At 39.6% G+C, this 21,078-nt stretch overlaps 2 protein-coding genes across 6 annotated transcripts in view; one reads left to right on the top strand and one right to left on the bottom strand.

Moving 5' to 3' along the window:
- Positions 1-1,841: 1,841 nt before the first annotated feature.
- On the bottom strand, positions 1,842-6,516 carry rassf11 (Ras association domain family member 11). Of its 3 annotated transcripts, none has more exons than XM_057824839.1 (4): positions 6,412-6,516; positions 5,836-5,890; positions 5,430-5,542; positions 1,842-5,360 (listed from the first exon to the last, which is right to left on the bottom strand). In XM_057824839.1, the coding sequence occupies exons 1-4, from the start codon at positions 6,428-6,430 to the stop codon at positions 4,099-4,101; spliced, it is 1,449 nt and encodes a 482-aa protein (XP_057680822.1). In that variant the 5' UTR covers positions 6,431-6,516; the 3' UTR covers positions 1,842-4,098. The 3 variants fall into 3 exon arrangements, with proteins under 3 accessions (XP_057680822.1, XP_057680814.1, XP_057680803.1); XM_057824831.1 differs by having other exon boundaries at positions 5,836-5,893; positions 6,412-6,473; XM_057824820.1 differs by lacking the exon at positions 6,412-6,516 and having other exon boundaries at positions 5,836-5,942.
- Positions 6,517-6,612: 96 nt separating this feature from the next.
- The window catches only part of ampd1 (adenosine monophosphate deaminase 1 (isoform M)), a 43,944-nt gene continuing 29,478 nt past the window's right edge, over positions 6,613-21,078 (top strand). The window contains exon 1 of one of the 3 annotated variants that reach the window (XM_057855748.1): positions 6,613-6,674. Coding sequence is in view for 1 of the 3 variants with exons in the window: in XM_057855732.1 (XP_057711715.1) it covers positions 18,496-18,517 (22 nt within the window). In the remaining 2 variants the exon portion in view is untranslated. The other 2 variants (XM_057855742.1, XM_057855732.1) reach the window with 2 other exon arrangements.

The raw sequence follows: 21,078 nt of genomic DNA, 5'->3' as shown, positions 1-21,078 counted from the left end.
TTATGTGGAAAAGCTTCAGTCTATCCATTCACCAGATCCATATTTGATGCCCAAATCGATATTTTTCGAGCCGCTGTCTTCGCCCTCTCTGCCTGACATCTGCTACCCTGATATCTACAACTATCTTGTCCACACAAAATCAGCTTATTCTCACGAAAGTTTGAAAAACTTTAAGAGCAGCACTCTAAGCAACATTACCCCGTGTGACCCTTCAAATTTTCTAAAATGGCGACAATCAGTAAAATAAAAAAGTTGACTGCGATGGCGAATGCTTCAAGGATAGGTGGATATCGGACTATTTCTTCAATAAAACACGCAACAACTGTGTCCGCCTCATTTGCAAAGAGACAGTGGCTGTTTTCAAAGAGTTCGATGTGACGCGATAATGATATTACCGAACAAGACACGCTGACATGTACGACAACATTACAGGGAAGATACGCAGCGAGAAATTACAGCAACTTGAAGCTAGTTTAATTTCACAGCAGCAGTATTTCGCAAGAGCCCGAGTGTCGAAAGAGAACGCCACAAAGACAAGACTGTTGAAATTATGAATTAAAAAAAAAAAAAAAAAAAAAAAAAGCAAATGTGAAGGGCTTGCTAAAATTTGTTTAAGTATATTGTTCTATGTAAATCAGCCAAGGTAGCCCCCCGCATTTTTACCACACCATATCCGGCCCCCTTTGCAAAAGGTTTGGACACACCTGTTTACCTGATGATCCGTAGACGAGGCCAGCTTCTTTCACTTGGTACCAGCTAAATATTATTCAAAATGTAATGATGGTGGAAGAAATAAGCATCTTGAATTTGAAACTGTATGTTGTCGCCGATTAGCCTCGCAATGATCTTAATTGTGGTTGTCAGCCCAAAACCCTCTAAATATATAAAATGCATCTTACCAGATATAAAATGACTACTACATAATCTGTGGTAATCGTTTGGAGCCCAGTTTTCTCGTCGAATTGCAGCAGTCCATCTCGCTCTCCTCTCCGGGTCTCTCGGAATACGGTAGAACCTCAAGTCTCTCCGTCTATCTTCTCTGTTATTGCAACCAACCGCCACACACGCCTTCACCATTTTGATTATTAATATTAACGAGCAGAAAAACTCGCCATAATAGGAGGAATTTACGTAGCGGTAATGCGTCAACACGACGAGTTGATGGACAATATGGCGCGGAGGCGTGGTTGTAACGTCATGTGAGTAGGGTCTATAGAGTAGACGGGGATAGTGATGTGTCAAGTCTCAAGAGCCACAGGCCAGATTGCAGTCGTTAATAAATTATTTCTCTGCGGCCCGGTAGCAAATGTGCCACGGACCGGTCCCAGGGGTTGGGGACCACCGAGCTACAGTATTACTTTTGAACAACTGCACCAACTCAAACTAAGAGGGCATGCCTCGAGCATAAGTATTAACATATATATCAATCCCAGCCAAACTATTATAAAAATAAAAAAAGTCATATATAGTCTAGAAAATACAGTATATACTTTTTTTCCCCAATCCCCGACTTATGAGTTTTGTATAATTGACGGCCTTTTGCAAGTAGGAGGGTCTATGTAATTTACTGTATTTGGTCCTAAATCTTTCACACAGATCCGCCATCAAGTTGCTAACGTGTAAATATTTGTATTAAGATGCAGCAACCTTACGAGGATGAATGTGATGTCCATCAACTTGCACTTCTGCATATAGTTTAGGATAGTTTGGTATTGTGAAGAATATCTTTAGATTCTTCACACTGTGTGGCACAATGTGTCAGATCCCAATTATCAGCAGTTATTTTATGACTGGCTAAAGATTGGCCATGCCACTGGTTCTGCTGCACAGTAACAGTCGATCATAATGCAATTGGGCTTTTATTCATATGCAAAAAATCTTAAACTGTCAACAGTCAGTACAATTACAGTGTACATTATGTAACAATACATAAATATTTGTAATTAAATGTACAATGGGATGAAAATGGTCTGTCTTGTAGTCTGTCTCCAAAATGGATGTGTGCAATGAACATAGCACACCAGCTACAGTGGTATGAAAAAAGTATCTGAATCTTTTGGAATTTCTCACATTTCTGCATAAAATCACCATCAAATGTGATCTGATCTTTGTCAAAATTGCACAGATGTAAAAACGGTGTTTGCTTTAACTAAAACCACCCAAACATTTACAGTACATCATATTTTAATGAGGATAGCATGCAAACAATGACAGAAGGGGGAAAAATCGGTGAACTCTCTGCCTAAGGGGCAATTGAAACTAATTTTTACCGACCAATTCAAGTCAGGTGTGTGCCCAATCACTAATGAGTGGGTTTAAAGCCACCCTGCCCACTATAAAACACATACCTGGTAAGAATTGTCTCAAAGAGAAGGATTGTCTGATGTGCATCATGGCTCGGTCAAAAGAGCTGTCCTGAAGACCTGCGATCAAGGATTGCTGATTTGTATAAAATTGGGAAAGGATACAAAACCATCCCGAAAAGTCTGTTCATCAATCAACAGTCAGAAAAGTTGTCTAAAAATGGTGAGAGTTCGGCACTGTTGCTTCTCTCTCAAGGAGTGGCCCTCCACCAAAGATGACGCCAAGAGTTTAGCGTAGAATACTCACAGAGATAAAAAAGAACCCCAGAGTGTCTGCTAAAGACTTACAGAAATCACTAGCACAGTCCAATATCTCTGTGCACACATCAAGTAGATGTAAAACTATGGCCAAGAATGGTGTTCATGGGAAGACTCCACGGAGGAAGCCACTACTGTCTAAAATCAACATTGCTGCTCGTTTAATGTATGCAAAAAAGCACTTGGACACTTCATTGGAGTTTTGGCAAAATCTTTTGTGGATTGATGAAATCAAAGTTGAATTGTTTGGGAGTAACACGCAATATCATGTGTGGAGGGAAAATGGAACAGCTCACCAACATCAACACCTCATCCCCACCGTGAAGCATGGTGTAGGGAGCATAGTGATTTGGGGCTATTTGCTGCCTCCCACCCTAGAGGCAGCAAACATTATTGGAAGAATGAATTCAAAAGTTTATCAGGATGTTTTGCAGAAAAACCTGAGGCCGTCTGCCAGACAGTTGAAGCTAAAAAGAGGATGGATGCTGCAACAAGACAATGATCTATAACACAGAAGTAAATCACCTTCAGAATGGTTTCAGAAGAACAAAATACACGTTCTGGAGTGGTCAAGTAAAGCCCAGACTTAAACCCCATTGAGATATTGTGGCATGACCTAAAGACAGCGATTAATGCCAGACATCCCAGGAATCTGACTGAAGTACAGCAGTTTTGGAGAGAAGAATGGGCCAAGATTATTCCTGATCGATATGCCAGACTGATCTGCAGCTACAGGAAGCATCTGGTTGAAGTTACTGCTGCCAAAGGGGGGGTGGGGCACAAAATATTAACTGTGACATTTAACTTACTTATTTTTACTCCCCCTCTCATATTTTGCCTACTATCCTTATTAAAATATGAAAACCTATACATGGTGGTTTTAGTTAAAGCAGTTTTTTCATCTGTGAGATTTTGATAAAGATCCCATCGCATTTAATGGTGTCTTGAATGCAGAAATGTGAGAAATTCCAAAAGGCTCAGATACTTTTTCCATACCATTGTACTGTCAGTGATTTAAATTGCTACAGTCACAGGGAAGATTTAGATCAAGCGCATCCCAGCATAAAGATCTTGTTTAACAGTTCAAAATAATAATTTCATCGTTGTGATGTGTAGTAGTAAAGAAAACATTAATATAAGCAGATATTTCCAGGAAGTAACTAAAATTTACTGTAAGCAGATATTTTTATTAATCCAAACAAATCAGAGTATTTCCGATCATCTACCATTGCTCATAATGTGTTTTATACCCCAAATTTCCTAATTAATTATGATGCCAATGTTCATGTGAGTTGTCCATCCACTATATGACACTAACAACATTGGAATACTTCATAAGCAAGCACTATCGGTGCTACAACATTGAAAAATTTTAATACATTGGTCTCCGATTTTCATATTTTTTCCACATTTAGTGAACAGATAACATAAGAAAAAAATAAGTGTAATGGAGTGCATATTAACTAACTTTTACCCCCTAATTTTTGGTACCGCCCAAAAAGACTGTGAGCTCTGAGCGGTGGATCTTGGTGTTCATCGTGTTTGTCTTGGACTTTTGGACTGCAGACCAGCGTGCCCACCACTCCCTCAGCTCAGCTGGCCCGGTGGGCCGGCGTGCTTTTATCGGACTAGGAGGAATTAAATCAGCGGGAGGAGGGTTGCAATCTCTTCTGGGCGGCCACTTCCTGTCACTATTTACATCAACTTCTGTCTCAAATAGCTGCCCACTTATTGTCTCATTTGTCGGTTTGTCATCTGCAGCGTCTTGCCCCTCATTTGGGCAAATGTTTTGATCTCCACAGAAGCCAAGTTTTTGCATTTTGGTCTTGTAGTCCCCCAGTTTGGTTTTGCAGTTCACAACCTTAGCTTTCATGTCATGGAAGTGATTCTGCAAATCTCTCTCAAAAATGTCTTCTGCCTTTAGTTCATACTCCCAGAACCTGATTTGCTCCATCTCATCTTGAATCAACTTTTGCTCTTCTCTGACCCGCTCCCTTTCCTCTAGTTCTGAAATTTCATAGTCTACCTTCTCAATCAGGACTTGGAGCTTTTGAAGGTAGCTTAGTTGGTATATAATCATTTCTCTTAGGTGATACTTCTCATCTTCACAGTTATTGGAGATGTCAAGTTTTTCCCTGTGGCTTTTCTTGGGGCTTTCCTTAACCTTCTGGTGGGTTCCCATGCAGCAAGATGTTTGATGATCCAAGTCAGACTTGGAGTTTCTCTGACGCCTTTTCTGATCACGTGGATTTTTACCTACAGCAGAAAGTGTGATACTCAAAAAACTTCGCTTATTTTTTTCATTCCTCTTGCTGCTATCCGTATCACATGATGTACTGTAAACTTGTGTTTTTCCCAGGTTTTCCAGCCATTCCCAGGCTTCCTCCATGAAGGTCAAGGACTTTCTTTTGGGTCTTTTCAGGTGCTCCTGCTTCTGTTCTGTGTCCCGCTTCAAGCAGGACAGTGGAAGACTATGTCGATGCTGATTCAGAGACTCACTACGACGCCAAACTCTAGCACTGGCTTCTTTCCTCCTTAATGGCGGGCAAGGCTGGCGTCGACCCACTTTTGCCCGGCTCATTTCGTCAGAAACTGAAGGCCTACTATGGAGCAATGCAAGCTGGACTTCCTTGGCGTGTTCTCCATACTTCCTTAGTATCTCCAGAGGGTGCTCATTTGGAGCCATGCATCTCTCAAAGTCTTTAAACGTCTCACGTAACATGTAGCGTCCAGGCTGGCCTAAATGGAAATTACATTTTATTGGTTGCGGTTCAACAAAATGTATACCCACCACACAAAGGCACGTACCTAAAGCTTGAGCTAATACTGTGACCACCTCCTGGCATGTTGTCTCCTCTGTTACTCCACAAACCAAACGTGGCAGATTATCCACAGACACTTTGATTTCCATCGCATCCAATCTAAGATAAAAGATTTGTCAGAAAGAAACTAAAATACATTGAGTCTTCTATGAATAGGTCTCTACGTACATTCATACTGATTAATCATTATACCCATTGGACCTTTCAGTGTAGTTTAACAGTATAAAAAGACTCCCATAAAACAAGACATCCTCCAATTGGTCATTCATTTATTCATTCATCCATCTGGCCTGGCCTGAAGAGGGGAAAAACTAATAACTGAATCAAATCCCTGAAAGCACCAAATTATGATACTACAACATTTGTAAAGATGATGTTTAATGGGACCTTACCGTTTCGTGCTGTTCTTGGTAAAGATGATCAGACCTATTTGCCTAGCTGAGAGCTCTGCTTGAGAGGAAAAAACAGCCCAATTAGGACTCATTTCAACTCCCAAAGGCATTTAAACAACTCAGAAGTAGCTTGATTCCACCCCTATTATCCTCACTGACTTCTTTCCTCAAATGTAATCACATTTGTTGCATTTACAGCTTGATGTCAAATGTGCCTTATTCATTTTTCTTAATATCAAACTGTGTCCTCCTGGAACTTTCATCTCCACGCAAAATCCTACAATTCAGTAGTCCCCAACCATTTTTGCACCACGGACCGGTGTGATGTAAGGTTTTTTTCCCATGGACCGGCAATGTGGCAGAAAAATACAGGGGGACGGGTTTCAATAAGCTTCGGCTTCTCCCGTCAGCCCTTTTCTTTTCGGGTTGAATTAATTGTAAACACATATAAATGCTGTATGTTTGTTTGGATTTGTCATGCCTGAAGGGAAAATGAATAAATAAATAAATAAATAAATATAAAAATACATGACGTGGCTAAAAATGAACGTTTAGTGCAGCATAAATGTAACTCACCATACGCTGAATCAACCATTTTTTTGTTAAACAGTGGTCTCTCCTAAAACTTTACAGCAAATACCATTGGTTGCAGGCATAAAAAATGTTCCTTTGCTTTTAGCAATAGTTTGGCATGATGCTCTGAGTGCATTGATGCTTTGTCTCTATGAGCCAAAGCAGCTTTGAAGACTTCAACGCCTCGTTTGCTAGCTTTTGGCCACATATTATGCAGAGTTGACTTGGCGCTTGAGAGTCACCTGTTGTGACAAACCCATATTTAGGTGGGATTCTTGGTATTGTCTGTTAAATGAAGTTTTCCCTGCAAAAAAGCTGTCCAATGACTGTTTTTCAGTCATCTTCGCTATCGTGTGGGCTCATTATATACGGGAAAGGATCTGATGTGCCTTCGTTATTATCGAGGATAGGCACACATAGATATAAAAGAATAGATGCTAGCTCCAAAGGATTTCTAGTTTTATTATTATATGGGGGAAAAGACAGACAAGGCTCTTGCACCCCTCTTTAAAATAGAGTGCTGAATTTTAAGCCAAAAGAACAGTTGTGTTTAATAGAACAATAAGTCTATATGCTGCCATAGCAGTTTCATGGCGCATTAAGTCCCTGAACTATTTTTAATTTGTCGTTTACCCTGGAGACCCCCGTTTACAGACAGTGCGCAACCGCTTTTGTTTAAACCCAGCCATAAAAAGAAGGTGAGTAATTATATTTATTATTTGAAATGTCTATCATTTTTAGCTTAGACTCATGAATTGATGTCTAATATTTAGTTTAAAAAAATGACTTCATAAAATTATTCCCTCGCATGTTTTTAAACTTTTAAACAAATTACTTCACAATGAAATAGTGTCTGTAAATAGGTCACGGATATCTACCTCATGACTATCGCACAGTTGTATATACAGTATCAGGGGTCGCGTTAACCGAATATTTTCCGTCGTTGACCGGTTTTTTAAAACGGTGACGGAAAAAACTGAAGTCCATCCGTCATTTTGACACGTTGCAATTCACACCCCAGACCACAGGATGGCGAGTGAGCATATTAATAAGCTATTGTCTCTCTTGATGCATGACGTCGCTGGCCTTACTCGGAAAAATATCCGAACTAGCATTCAGGTGTAGCAAACACGGAAACGTTAGGAAGCTTTGGAGAGCATTGTCTAAGGCTACGTTCATTCTACAGGTCTTTATGCACGAATCCAATTTTTTCGTGTTTTTCCGACTCAAGTCAGGCATTAACTTGATGGTCTGAACGGGACAAGTCGCATAGAAGTGGACCATTTCAAATCCGATCTGGGTCATTTTTTTATGTGGTTCAAATCCGATCTGGGCCACATTTTTCCAGACTGTCGCGGCGGTCTGTACCGTCCAGTGTCCCAAATCCGATTTCAGTTGTGCGTTATTAGCGCCTAGCTTGCAGTGAACACGGCTTTTGGGGAAGGGCCGGGCTTGACAACAGTCTTAAAAAAATAAAAATGGGTTGAGGATAAGCATGAGAATGATCGGTTTTCTCTCTGCTCTATGTGAGTTATATTTCAACATTTCCTACACGGCCGAGAGTCGGGAGAGGGGTCTGGCTGCGAGTCAGGGCAAACTGCCCGTATGTGTGTATGACATGCACGGACAGTGCGTTCATGCTATCGATCCAAATAAACTGTGAATATAAGCCTAAACGGGGATTATTTATGTCTGTTATTTGTGTCCTCCTTTTGAAAAGCAAAATATGATAGCCCTGGAATGACGGATGACTTGTCATTTGTTTTGATGCTTCTGCGCACCGGCGCGTGTTGGACTGCGAATTAGAGCGGATGCATAATACTTGAATGGTCTCAATGGACAAAGGCAGTCTGAACGGGCACGCCAAAAAAACGGATATGACAAAAAAATTGGATTTGTGCAATAAGACCTGTAGTATGAACGTAGCCTAATTGAATGAGCAGGGACAAACAGCTTGGAGTCAGAAGTACGTGCGCTATTCTCAAACCTGAACGCACCCCGAGTCTTGGATGACAAATCAACAGAGCAGAGAGTAGACACAACATGGCTGGTAGTTTCTTCAATTTATTCAGAGTTGAGTAAGTAACGCACCACTTTTGACCAACACTGCTATTGCATATGTCATTATTATCATTTTAAAAATTTAAGTGACGGGTAAAAATAGATTATGACCGGATTTTTATGACCCTGTCAGTCAAAATGACAGACAACGAAAAAGTCTAGCGCAACCTCTGTACAGTGTATATATTTTTTTGTTACTGTTGCATTTTCCCTGATATTTCAAATGACAAATAATCGATTCAAACAAAGAAGTATTGGGGAAAAAAAACGTTTAAAAGGGTAAATATTTAAAAAAACAAAATCTCGACCATTCCTTGATGTCTGCGATTTCTGCATTGCGACCCTTGTCATATTCCCGTGTTTCACGCATAAAATCTCCGAAAAGTCCAGCTGTGGCCATTCACAGCTGTGTTTTGATACTCTGTGAGACATGCTAAACAGAGTTTTTGGATCTCTTATACTCTCACCTCGACTAAGGGTTTAGGGTTTTAAATTTATTATTGTTATTTTTTAAATGCCTTCCTTTTCAAAAAATTTCATCCCACAGAAAATTTAGATTTTAAGCTTTCCAATGATGTTGGAAAGTAATGTTGAAATTTGGCCAAATTGGGGTTCTCAGAGCGGAACTTGAAGTCACCTGAGTCCCCCCCCATATCTATAGTGTAGACAGGCATACTGGTGTGTTAAGAGGCATAGGCCAGAATGTGGTCATTAAACAATTATTTCTTATTTCTGTTTGACAGGGTTAGATGTCCAATCCATTTTAAAAGTTCTCGGTCAGTGGCAGCCAACTGAAATGAGATCTACATGGTTAGAAAGTCTTAAAAATGTAGCGCTTGTAGTACCACTGGCGGCCCACGAAAAAATTGCTGTTGAAAGAATTCTGTTATATTTACTTTTTGATAAAGTTGTCCGATAATGAATTCTTCACTTATATCCCGAAATTGTCCAACTCTGGAAAATCTGTTACTGATATCAATCAGATACAGATATATGCGGTCGTGGACTTAACATGTTATGGCTAATTTGATTGTGATGCCCCACTGGATACTTTAATAATGATAAATGTAACAACTTCAAGGTTTTCCAATAAACATTCTGTGAAAAAGAGAACAGAACAACTTCAACTGAAGTTATGGAAAAAGTGCCTATATTGCACCACTATATTTATTGTTGAAATCAAAATAGAGCAAAGTCAGTTTTTTTTATCAAGTGCAAAGTGCTAATAAGGCACAGCCATATTACATATGGCTCACACAGTGCTTCTGGCACAAAATAACATGCGCACAGCTTCAGTACAGTGAATGAGGTATGTAATGAGTTTATGATTATTTTACAATCATTTATTGTTCATTTAATTTTTGCACCCTGAATGCAAATGCTCTGCTCACATAACAAATCACAAGTATCTTAGTTTGGAGATATGCTTATTGATCATTAGATATCTGCTGTGACCAGCCATTGTAGGAAGGCAGAAGGCTTCTACATTCATTTTGAAGGCAATATGCATATTGGCCCAAAACCGATATCGGGTAGCCGATAATATCGGACAACTCTACCTTTTAGTGCAATGTATTTGCATTTAATCAATGTATTAACATTTATTTTGGGTACAATTGATTATAAAAATGATTTTCCTATATGTAATTGTTCAAGCGGTGTAATTGATGAATGGAGAAATGTCTCAAAACTGAATTGATTTCTAGTTTTTGACGAACGCTTGGCGCTACTGCACTTCAGAATTTTAATCTTGTTCATAATGGTGGTACTACGAATATATTCCTTTGTGATGCTGAATGCAAAAAGTTTGAGAACCACTGAACATGTTTTGAAATCAAGCACAACCACACAGTGTATTGCCAAACAGCTGCTGTTGGCTATTCGAGGGGCTCCGGTTGGAGTTGCAAGGTAACATGATAGGACAACTTTGACCCCTCCATCTCCATGTTGTCATGTGAACCATGTCCAGTACATGCCCACCTTGGAAGCAAATAAGATCCCAAACGAAAAGTGATGATTAATTAATTTGTTTAAATGTAAATTTAAAACCGTGTCCTTAAAGTCTAACCTTAGCCTTAGAGCAGACCCCTTCACGCTCTCAGGTGTCAGTATTATGAGAACCCAGCAAGATCAGATATTCCTGAACAACAATTTGTTGTTGTTGGATGAGTATCTTTATGAAGCGGAATGACAGCCAAGTCTCAAAATGTGTAAAGTTTTCACAAGTTTTAAAATAGTTGTCTCTTTCTTATTCGCTCAGGTTACACATTCCATAACACAGTAAGTATTCGATTTCATTATTTTTGCTATGATCCAGGAATGAACTGCCCAGGTTTGAACCATCAGACCGTTATTCTTTTTTTATTTGATGTCTTGAGTTGCTGAAAAGTAAAATGAACTCTGACATTTAAGACCACATTCCCTAAAAATAGAAGTCTTGCTGACTGTCTTCACATTGCAATGTCTTATGATGTATGGTGCAACAAAAACATGTTGCATAAATCAATATTCGTTTTACAATTTTGATGAAAAACTAAACAAATAATGCTCGGAACGCCACATTTTAAAGTAGCAAATAGGACATCGCTTTAAGTAGTTTAGAGTAAACTATTTGATATAGAGTCAACATTGCTCCAAAATGTGAATTTGTTTGAACCTTTCTCCCAGTTTTTATTCGGCAGCGATTTTATTTGACGCAGATACTCTTTTTTTAATTCATGGTGGTAAATATTTTTTCTCCACTAGAGGGCACGCTTGCTCTTTGGGCGGTTAATGTTTCATTTTTCTAGTTTGAATTACAGGATTTTTTGGGGGGCCTATATAACTTTTCAAATTGGTGGGTGGCGGTTGTAACTTCGGGGAACATGCGTTTTTGCCGTACTAGAATAAAGTGTAATTGCACATTCACTCATTGGGTGGTAGTGGCGCTCTCATTTTCAGAGTGCGCAATATTTTTGAACCAAACAAGAGCACACAGCTAAGAGCACTGGAGATATGAAGAGCTAAGACGAGGAAATATAACGAAGTGTATGTAGCTTTTGGCTTTGACTTTTAATACAATGGGAGATGATGAAAGACCGGTCAGTTTACTGTATCTAAAAATGTTTGCAAGAGACAGCAGGAAGCCAAATCAATTTGACCTCACTTGTTTTTTTTTTCTTTTCGCGAAAACATACCGAATATTGCCAACAATCGTCCCACTTTGTTTCGCAGATTTACAATAGTAAACCAGCAAACACCAGTAGCAGCATATAAGGTGCATACCAAGTTGCTAAGTGCAAAATAACACCATAGCGAAGGAGCTGTTACTGTCCGCAGTAACAATAAAAACAGCCCCTCTGACCAATTACACTGTCATTTTTTTCCTATTTATTTATTTATTTAAACTTTTTTTTTCTCGGTCAAATTGTTTAGCATATTGTCCTCATGAGTTAATATTGCTAATCAATTTGAATTTTTTCAAATGGTCAAAAATGTATCTTGAGTATATTTTTACAGTTTGAATGTGATTTTTTTTTTTTTTTTAATTGAGGCAAATTAATGCGCTTAAGCCTTTTCTGTTACATACAAAAGAATGTTAATAAAGTTATACTTAATTTTACGTTGATCTATATTACTTTAGTATTATAAAGGACACAAAGTTATAATTGCGAAGCACTGTAAGACAGTAACGCCAAAGCGTCTTGTCGCCCAGGGCACCATGTATGCATGAGGGGGTTTGACTTTTGGGGGGAGGGGGGCAAAAATGTTGATGACCCCGAAACGCAGTGTCTGCAATAAAATTAATTTGCAAGATATACGCTCGGATAGTAGCTTAGCCCATGCTCGTACATACAGGCATCCCAGTTGTGTGTGTGGTGGTGCGCGTACGTGTGTAAGTGCGTGCATTTTTATTTCATGCCTAGTGGAGAAGTTGACGCCGCATCCTTTGACAAATGATTATATTATTTCGGAATATTCCAGCCAGGAACATTTATAATAATACGTTGAGAATGAACGTTTTTCTGTTTCCCCTCATTTTTTAGGGGAATTCTAAATCAGCCTGCTAAGCATAAGCGGATTTTAAGGGGGGGGGGCAGAGGGGCCATTAACCCATTGCATGTAATTGACTTTTTTTGTTTTTCAATAAAACTGCAACAAAAATGAATTAAATGAGCAAAAAACATATTTTTATAATCAGTCAACATTATTTTTCGAGCACCTTAGACTTTTTTTGTTATTAATTTTTCAATCTCAAATATTTTTTTGCATTCAAAAACGTTTTTCTATGATTGAAATTTTTCTTTTTTGATTGAAGTGATTTTTCTTTTTGAAAATCTATATTTTTTTGAAGCAACTTATTTTTGGATTGAAGAGAAAAATGTCCTAGCCAAAATGTGGCCCAAACACAAATCATCATTACTTCAATCAAAAAGTTACTTCAATCAAAAAAAAAAAAAAAAAAAAAAAAAAAAAAAAAAAACAACAACAACTGACTTTAATTAAAAAAAAAAAAAAAAAATTATCAAAGAAAAATAGCTTTCACGCGCATTTAAAAAAAAAAATTTTTTAAATTATAACCTTTTCTGTTCAGCTGTTTGACACAGAGAATGGAAGTCTAAGTGCCCGGATAGTCTGAACAGTTTTAATGTTCCACTTTGAGATTCTGACATACTCCTATTGTGATCATTCAACATACCTCGTTTATTATGACAAAGCAGCGAACAGGAAGGGGTTATGGGGGGACCGAAGAAAAGAAACACGAGAAGAAAGAAAAGAAACACAAATTACAAGAAGAAATACATTGAACGTCTAGACTAACTACTAATATGTTGGTGCTATCTTCAGCTAGATGTATTTCCGGTTAACACCATGTGGGGGCCTGTTGACCAGGGAGAGAGGGGGGTGGGGGTGTCTATAAGCTAAGTGATTGAAAGGGGTAGAGTGTACACAAATCAGCTCTGTAATCTAGAACCCAGTAATCGTGTGAATCCTTTGTGAGTGTAAGCCCGTCGGCGACCAACCCTACCCCGCCCCATCGCCAATCCTGGCACCGGGACCCCCCACCCGAGCGCGCCACATGCATTTTTTTTTTTTTTTTAGTTTTTTGAGTTTCAAATGTATTTTTGCATTCAAACACATTTTTGTTTGATTGAAGCGACTTTTTTTTTGCTTGAAAATATATATTTTGATAGAAGGAACTTTTTTTTTTTTTTTTTTAAATAAGCAGCTTTTTAATAATAATAATAATAATTAATAATTAAGACACAAATCTACCTCAATATGGCTCCGCCCAGGGGATACAATTTTTGACTGGGGTAATTACATTGGCACGACACCGGCGGGCGTACCATATTCAATAGTTGACGATCTTGGCGAAAAATATTGCTTAAGCAGCCTGATTTAAAATTCCCCTCAAGAATGATGGGAAACAAAAAACGCTCATTGTCGACTCATTATTATAAATATTCTTGTAAGTTCATTTTATTGCTGACACTGCGTTTTGGGGTCATCAACATGTTGTGCCCCCCAAAAAGTCAAACTCCGCCTATGCCCCCCGCCCCTTAATCTCCGCGTATGCATGTATGCTAGGAATGCCACTGCATCCTTCCCCTTTCTTTGTATCACTTACAGTATCCTCCGGTGCACCCTTGGCAGGCCACCGGCCAATTGCTGGGAATAAATGGACAAATAACCATTCACATGTTCAAACCTTTGGTGGATCTAGATTCTTAAGTCATCAACGGCGATAAACATTTGAATTGGGAGTAATCATTTACCCCCAGTGGCGGACTTGGCAATTTTAGGGCCTAAGGCGAACATATCCAGGGGCCCTCTACATGGGTCAGGGGTTAAAAAGGTGAGAAGGGTGTGGAGGAAATATGTTCCGGTACACTAGGGCTGTCCTAAACGACAAATTTTCTCCTGATTATTCAGTCACCTAGTTTTACGATTAGTCGACTAATCTAATATTTTTTTTTTCTTTTTTTTTTTTTTTTTTTAAACTAATTTAGCAATGCAATTTTTGTTGAGGTTTAATAATTCACAAAACAATTTTGGAACACTTGATTTTTTTTTTTATTAAAGTACAAATAATCATGTAAATAAATAACAATAATTAATCACAAATAAACAATGAGGTTAAATGCTGATAGCATTTACTAATGCAAAAGAATGGAAAGTAAACAGATTCAGAACACTAACTTTGCCTTTCCAACATTATTCAAAACAATTCTTTAAAAAAATTCTAGCATTATTATTATAGTATACTAATATATATAATAGTAGTATAATAATTATAATGATTATTCATTGCCAATCATATTTTTCATAAAGAGTCATTTGAAAGCTATTCTTAGTGTAGAATCTGTATTCTGTAGTATTTACTCCACATATTATAATATAAATTCTGAGGTATGTGGGATTAACTCCAGAAATCGTTATTTATATGACAAACATTACGAGCTTTTATTTTGAAATGTTCACAGGAGGTATGTTCGCTAAACCGCTAACAGAAAGCTTTACACTCCTTAAAAAAACATTCTTCGTCATTGCTTGTGGTGTCACTAATAGATTTAAAATTGTTTTCGTTAGCAAATGCTGTTAACCAGCTGTTGAGTGTTATTGCATGACTGATTGGAACTGTACTGCATTGTTTCGCCACAGGGTGTGCTGTGGTGTATTTTATGTTCGCTGTGAAGAAGACAGTTAAAAGAGGCATTAGCGGGCCTGTTCTGAACTTCTCCCTTACTGCACTTTGGCTCTCATGGAGAGCACGTTCACTCATGTGTTCAAAATAAACGATAGCTGACGTGCAAAGTAGCAAGTGAGCTGTAAAAATAGCGAACTTAGTGGCGTGAAAAACGCGGGAGAGCTAATGCCGTACCGCAAGCAACACGTCACTTCCGCTCATTAATATTCATGGCATTAGCTACTGTTGCTAAGCTAGGACAAGCAAGCCATGTTTGTCCCTAATACAGTGCTTCTCAATTATTTTCTGTTACCCCCCCAAGCAAGACGTAAATGTTTCGCGCCCCCCCCCCAAACTATCTGCCGCCACTGTAAATAGTATCATTTGTCTATAAAATTACTATCATAAATACGCATCTGCCTAACACTGTGTCCTTTTTTTTCTAATAAAGAAAAAAAGTAACATAGATCAACTTATAATAAAGTATAACTTTATTAACGTTGTTTTGTTTGTAACAGAGAAGACTTGACGAGCATCAATTTGCCTGAATTAAAAAAAAAAAAAAGTCAACGTTCAAACTGTAAAAATACACTCAAGGTACATTTTTGACCATTTAATACAGAAAAATAAAATGTAATAAAATCAGTAAATAATAACAAATTCGAATTGATTAGAAACATTCACTCATGAGGACAATATGCCAAAAAATTTGACCGAAAAAAACAAAAGTGAATAAAAGAAAAAAAGAGTGTCCTTGGACAGAAGGACAGTTTTTATTTTTGCTGCTCACACTCAGTATTACCTCCTTTGCAATGGTGTGGAGTTATTTTGCAATGAGCATGCGATCAATGCTCACTGGTTTACTGATATAACACTGACAAAGCAGGACGATTGTTGGCAATATTCGGCACGTTTTCGCTAAAAAACAATCAAGCGGCTTATCAATGAGATTGGGGTCGAATGTCTTTAAGTGGCGTCTTAATTGATTTGGCTTCTGGCTGTCCGCTATAAATATTTTTGGACACAGTAAACAGTGGTCTTTCCTCATCACACACTGTATTAAAAGTCAAAGCTAAAAGGCAAACGGCACGAAAAAAGCGTGACGATACCAAGCCGAAAATGGCACTTCTCGGGCGGCGACGTGAGAACCCGACAAGACCGTGGGTCGCTGCGTGAGTGAGTCCGGTGACCCCATAGATGTCCCATAGAAAACGGCTTTCGAAAACGGCGGCGGCGCACTGCTCTTCATATCTGTTTTCTGTGTGCTGAGTGCTCTTCCTTAGTTCAAAAATACTGAACGCACTCTGTAAATGAGAGCGCCACTGCCACCCACTGAGTGGATGTGCAAGTACACGTTATTCCAGTACGGCAAAAAAAAAAAAAAAAAAAAAAGCATGTTCCCCGAGGACACATGCGCCCCCCCTGGCATCGCTCTGCGCCCCCCCATGGGGGCGCGCCCCACTATTTGAGAAGTACTGCCCTAATAGGAAATGAATGGAAATCGTGTACGAAGATGTTTACAGCGCTAAACCTACCAGTTCTCTCCGAAAATGATGTGCCTGGTGCCAAACTGACTGGCATGGATGGGGAAGAACATAAAAATGTTCAGTTAAAGAGATGGCTTTAGTGTCGAAGGCTGAAAAAGACGAAAAAAACGAGCCGACCTAAGCATAGCTTTAGCTTTTTTTTTTATCGACGCGACTGACAATGACATTCTCCGGTTTCAATAAGCTATCCTTTACCATCAGCCCTGTCTTTCTTATATATCATCTGGTTGTCCTACGTCTCTTACCGTTCCTGGGGGTAATTTAGTTAGCTTTGTGTAGCGATCACAAATGCTACTCAGTGACAGCCAACGAACACTTTTAATTTTTTCGTTGATAATACATCTTAATTCTATAAATTATTTACACTTCCCCCTTACTAAAGTTTTATAACAGAAACAGTAACAGTGGCAGTCAGATACCATTGTAATCCTTTTCAGGTCATTCATTGTCAGACAGAAGCAGTACGGCACAACGTTACGCTAAAAAAATAAAGTAAAAATATAAAAATGGCTTACCTCTTCGTCCTCTGAAAGACCATGCCAACCCAACATAATGTTTACTGCATATGAAACGTGAATGGATTCGCGGAGCTGGTGTTAAAGTCCGCGCAAGTTGATTCGGTTTTCACATTTTTTCCTCCCGAGTTTTTGGTTTCCGGGAACGTATGAAGAAAACATCCTTCATGGTCGTAATGTCTAGAGTCGTTTCTACAAGTTCCAAAAAAGCAATGCGTGATCGGCATGTTCGTTTTTGAAAGATTACCGGCGAAAAGTAGCACTTTATACATTGGGTCTATGCGAGGGCGGGTCTATAATGTCCCACTTCGGCTTTACTTCCGCTTTACGATGCGACGTCACGGTCTAAAAATAGCCTGTGTGCGGTACGCCATTGAAGCTAACGAACAGCTAAGCGAAGCTAGGCGATGCTAAACGGAGCTAAGCGAAGCTATATGGCGCTAAATGAAGCTAAGCAACTGATACTCAGTCCGTCGTCGTGGAACAGTCCATTGGAGTGCATGTGTGTGGGGGAGAGATAATATAAATGCAGCATTCAAATGGCTTTCTTTTTTTTTGTTATTTGTTTGTTTGGGATGCTGACATTATTATACATGACGAATAGTTGGGGATGTTGCTGGCACCGGTGGCCCAAGCCCTTGCTCGTTGGGGGCCCCCTACTGGTTGAGGGGCTAAGGCGATCGCCTACTTTGCCTGAATAGTAGATCCGCCTATGTTTACCCCAAACCTTCCAAGTTTAAATGTAGTCTATCACCATCAATGGCAGCTAGTGAGATAAACGAGCTTATACCTGCAACCCCAACCACTATTTTTCCATGCTTTTAATCCAACCAACAAATAATCATTTTATATATTTACGGTTGAATGTGATTATGTTGACAAGCTCAATATTTCCCTTGTTATGGGTCATCATTACCCGAGTCTTAAAGACTTTATTAATGTATTTTATCAAGTCCCAATTTAAAAACACTATGATGATTTCCCCGCTCAGGGCTCGATGCCTTACGCGCGTCTTTGTTACGTACGCGGACTCTGTGCGTGGTGGGCCACGCATCTGAAAATAGAGGCGCACACCTCTGACTGCGTGTGATGTCGGGGAGGGGTCGATGGATGCCCGGCTCGGCGTGCACACTTTTCGAGCTCAGCGGATTCCGGTTACAAGTGCGCCTCCCGGAGCTTCATATTGCCGTGACCCAACACTTGAATCCCGCACTTCCACCAGCACTGCAGTGGTCCAGTGGCCCACCACCCCTCTTGATTCACACCCGTAGAGACGTGCACGAAGCGAGTCACCATGCCGAAAGTTGTGGTACCAGGTGAGTGTGGGCAGTGTGCTTCAACACTATTTAAAGGGCATTTGTGGAATTTATTTAAAGAGCTATATGTATGCGAGCTATCAAAGTGTCCATACTGGGGAGTTGGGGGGTCATAAAAAGTGAGCCCTTGTAATCTTTTGAATGCATATGTCAGAGGGCACGCCTTTGCTGTGCTGTATATTATCAACAAAGGTCAGATAAACTAGTTCTAACTTTAGAAGGCACTTTGTGAGCAAGTAGAGAGTAAACCGTTGATATTATGACATGACAAACTGTTCATCTTTCCACCAGGTAGTGCTTTTAATAAAGTTGAAACATAACTGGAGTCCTACAAATTACTTTAACAGATTCATAACAGCTAAATCGAAGTTGTGTCCTATTACAGAAAGTGTCATTGAAAGTATGTGAGCCCCTACACTACACTTATAAGATTTGCACTGCCTTGCCCAGCAATAAAACTACCAAGCATTGTTTCAAAACATACTGTAGCTCTCAATATTGACATCAATCATAGTTTGGGACTGCAGTTACCTCACAATCTGGATGCATTGTTATCATCAATAGAAAAAATAATTTCCAAGATATCACGTAGGGCGGGGTTCAGCAACCCGTGGCTCTAGAGCCGCATGTGGCTCATTAGCGCTGCCCTTGTGGCTCCCTGGAGCTTTTTCAAAAATGTTTGACAATGGAAAAAGATGGGGGTGGAAAATATATTTTTTTTGTTTTAATTTGGTTTCTGAAGGGGGGCAAACAGGATTCTAAGTCATTAATATTGTAAAAAAAAAAAAAAAAAAAAAACTTGAAGCAGCATCATCCAACATAGTCACGTGGTGCGTCATTCTCTATAGGATCCACTGCAGGGAAATAATCATGAAGGCTCATAATGTATTTGTAGCCAACTTAGTCATTTTGATAGAGCTAATGTAGATACAGTGGGGAGAACAAGTATTTGATACACTGCCGATTTTGCTGGTTTTCCCACTTGCAAAGCATGTAGAGGTCTGTAATTTGTATCATAAGTTCTCTTCACCTGACAGAATCTAATACAAAAAAAACAGAAAATAACCTTGTATGATTTTTAAATAATACATTTGCTTTTAATTGCATGAAATAAGTATTTGATACATCACAAAAATCGAACTTAATATTTTGTACAGAAAACTTTGTTTGCTATTGCAGATACTAAACGTTTCCTGTAGTCCTTGACAAGGTTTGCACACACTGCAGCAGGGATTTTGGCCCACTCCTCCATGCAAATCTTCTCCAGAGCCTTCAGGTTTCAGGGCTGCTGCCGGGCAACACGGACTTTCAGCTCCCTCCATAGATTTCCTATCGGGTTCAGATCTGGTGACTGGCTAGGCCACTCCAGGACCTTAAGATGCTTCTTACGGAGCCACTCTTTAGTTGCCTTGGCTGTGTGCTTTGGGTCGTTGTCATGCTGGAAGACCCAGCCACGACCCATCTTCAGGGCTCTCACTGAAGGAAGGAGATTGTCAGCCAAGATCTGGCGATACATAGCCCCATCCATCCTCCCCTCAATACGGTGCAGTCTTCCTGTACCCTTGGCAGAGAAGCAGCCCCAAAAAATAATGTTTCCTCCTCCATGTTTCACGGTTGGGATGGTGTTCTTGGGGTTGTACTCATCCTTCTTATTCCTCCAAACACGACGAGCTGAGTTTAGACCAAAAAGTTCCATTTTGGTCTCATCTGACCAAATGACCTTCTCCCATTGCTCCTCTGGATCATCCAGATGGTCAGTGGCAAACTTCAGACGTGTCTGGACATGCACTGGCTTCAGCAGCGGGACCTTGCGTGCGCTGTAGGATTCTAATCCATGACGGCGTAATGTGTTTCCGATGGTTTTCTTCGAGACTGTGGTTCCAGCTCTCTTCAGGTCATTGACCAGGTCCTGCCGTGTAGTTCTGGGCTGATCCCTCACCTTCCTCATGATCAGTGATGCCCCACGAGGTGAGATCTTGCATGGAGCCCCAGAACGAGGCAGATTGACCGTCAACTTGAACTTCTTCCATTTTCTAATAATCGCTCCAACAGTTGTTACCTTCTCACCAAGCTGCTTGCTTATTTTCCTGTAGCCCATCCCAGCCTTGTGCAGGTCTATTATTTTATCCCTGATCTCCTTACACAGCTCTTTGGTCTTGGCCATTGTGGAGAGGTTGGAGTTTGTTTGTTTGAGCATGTGAACAGGTGTCTTTTATACAGGTAACAAGTTCAAACAGGTGCAGTTACTTCCGGTAATGAGTGGAGAACAGGAGGGGTTCTTAAAAAAGAACTAAGAGCCGAAATATTTACTAGTTGGTAATGTATGAAATACTTTTTTCATGCAGTTAAATACAAATTTATTACTTAAAAATTATACCATGTGATTTTCTGGATTTTTGTATTAGATTCCGTCCCTCACAGTTGAAGAGAACTTATGATACAAATTACAGACCTCTACATGGCTTCAAGTGGGAAAACCAGCAAAATCGGCAGTGCATCAAATATTTGTTCTCCCCGCTGTACGTACTCGGGATGTCCTGATTGCATTTTTACACTCGATT

The sequence above is a fragment of the Corythoichthys intestinalis genome, chromosome 2, assembly GCF_030265065.1.
Source record: "Corythoichthys intestinalis isolate RoL2023-P3 chromosome 2, ASM3026506v1, whole genome shotgun sequence".
Taxonomy (NCBI): domain Eukaryota; kingdom Metazoa; phylum Chordata; class Actinopteri; order Syngnathiformes; family Syngnathidae; genus Corythoichthys; species Corythoichthys intestinalis.
The sequence above is the reverse complement of the archived record's forward strand: the minus strand, read 5'-3'. Positions and strand labels throughout refer to the sequence as shown.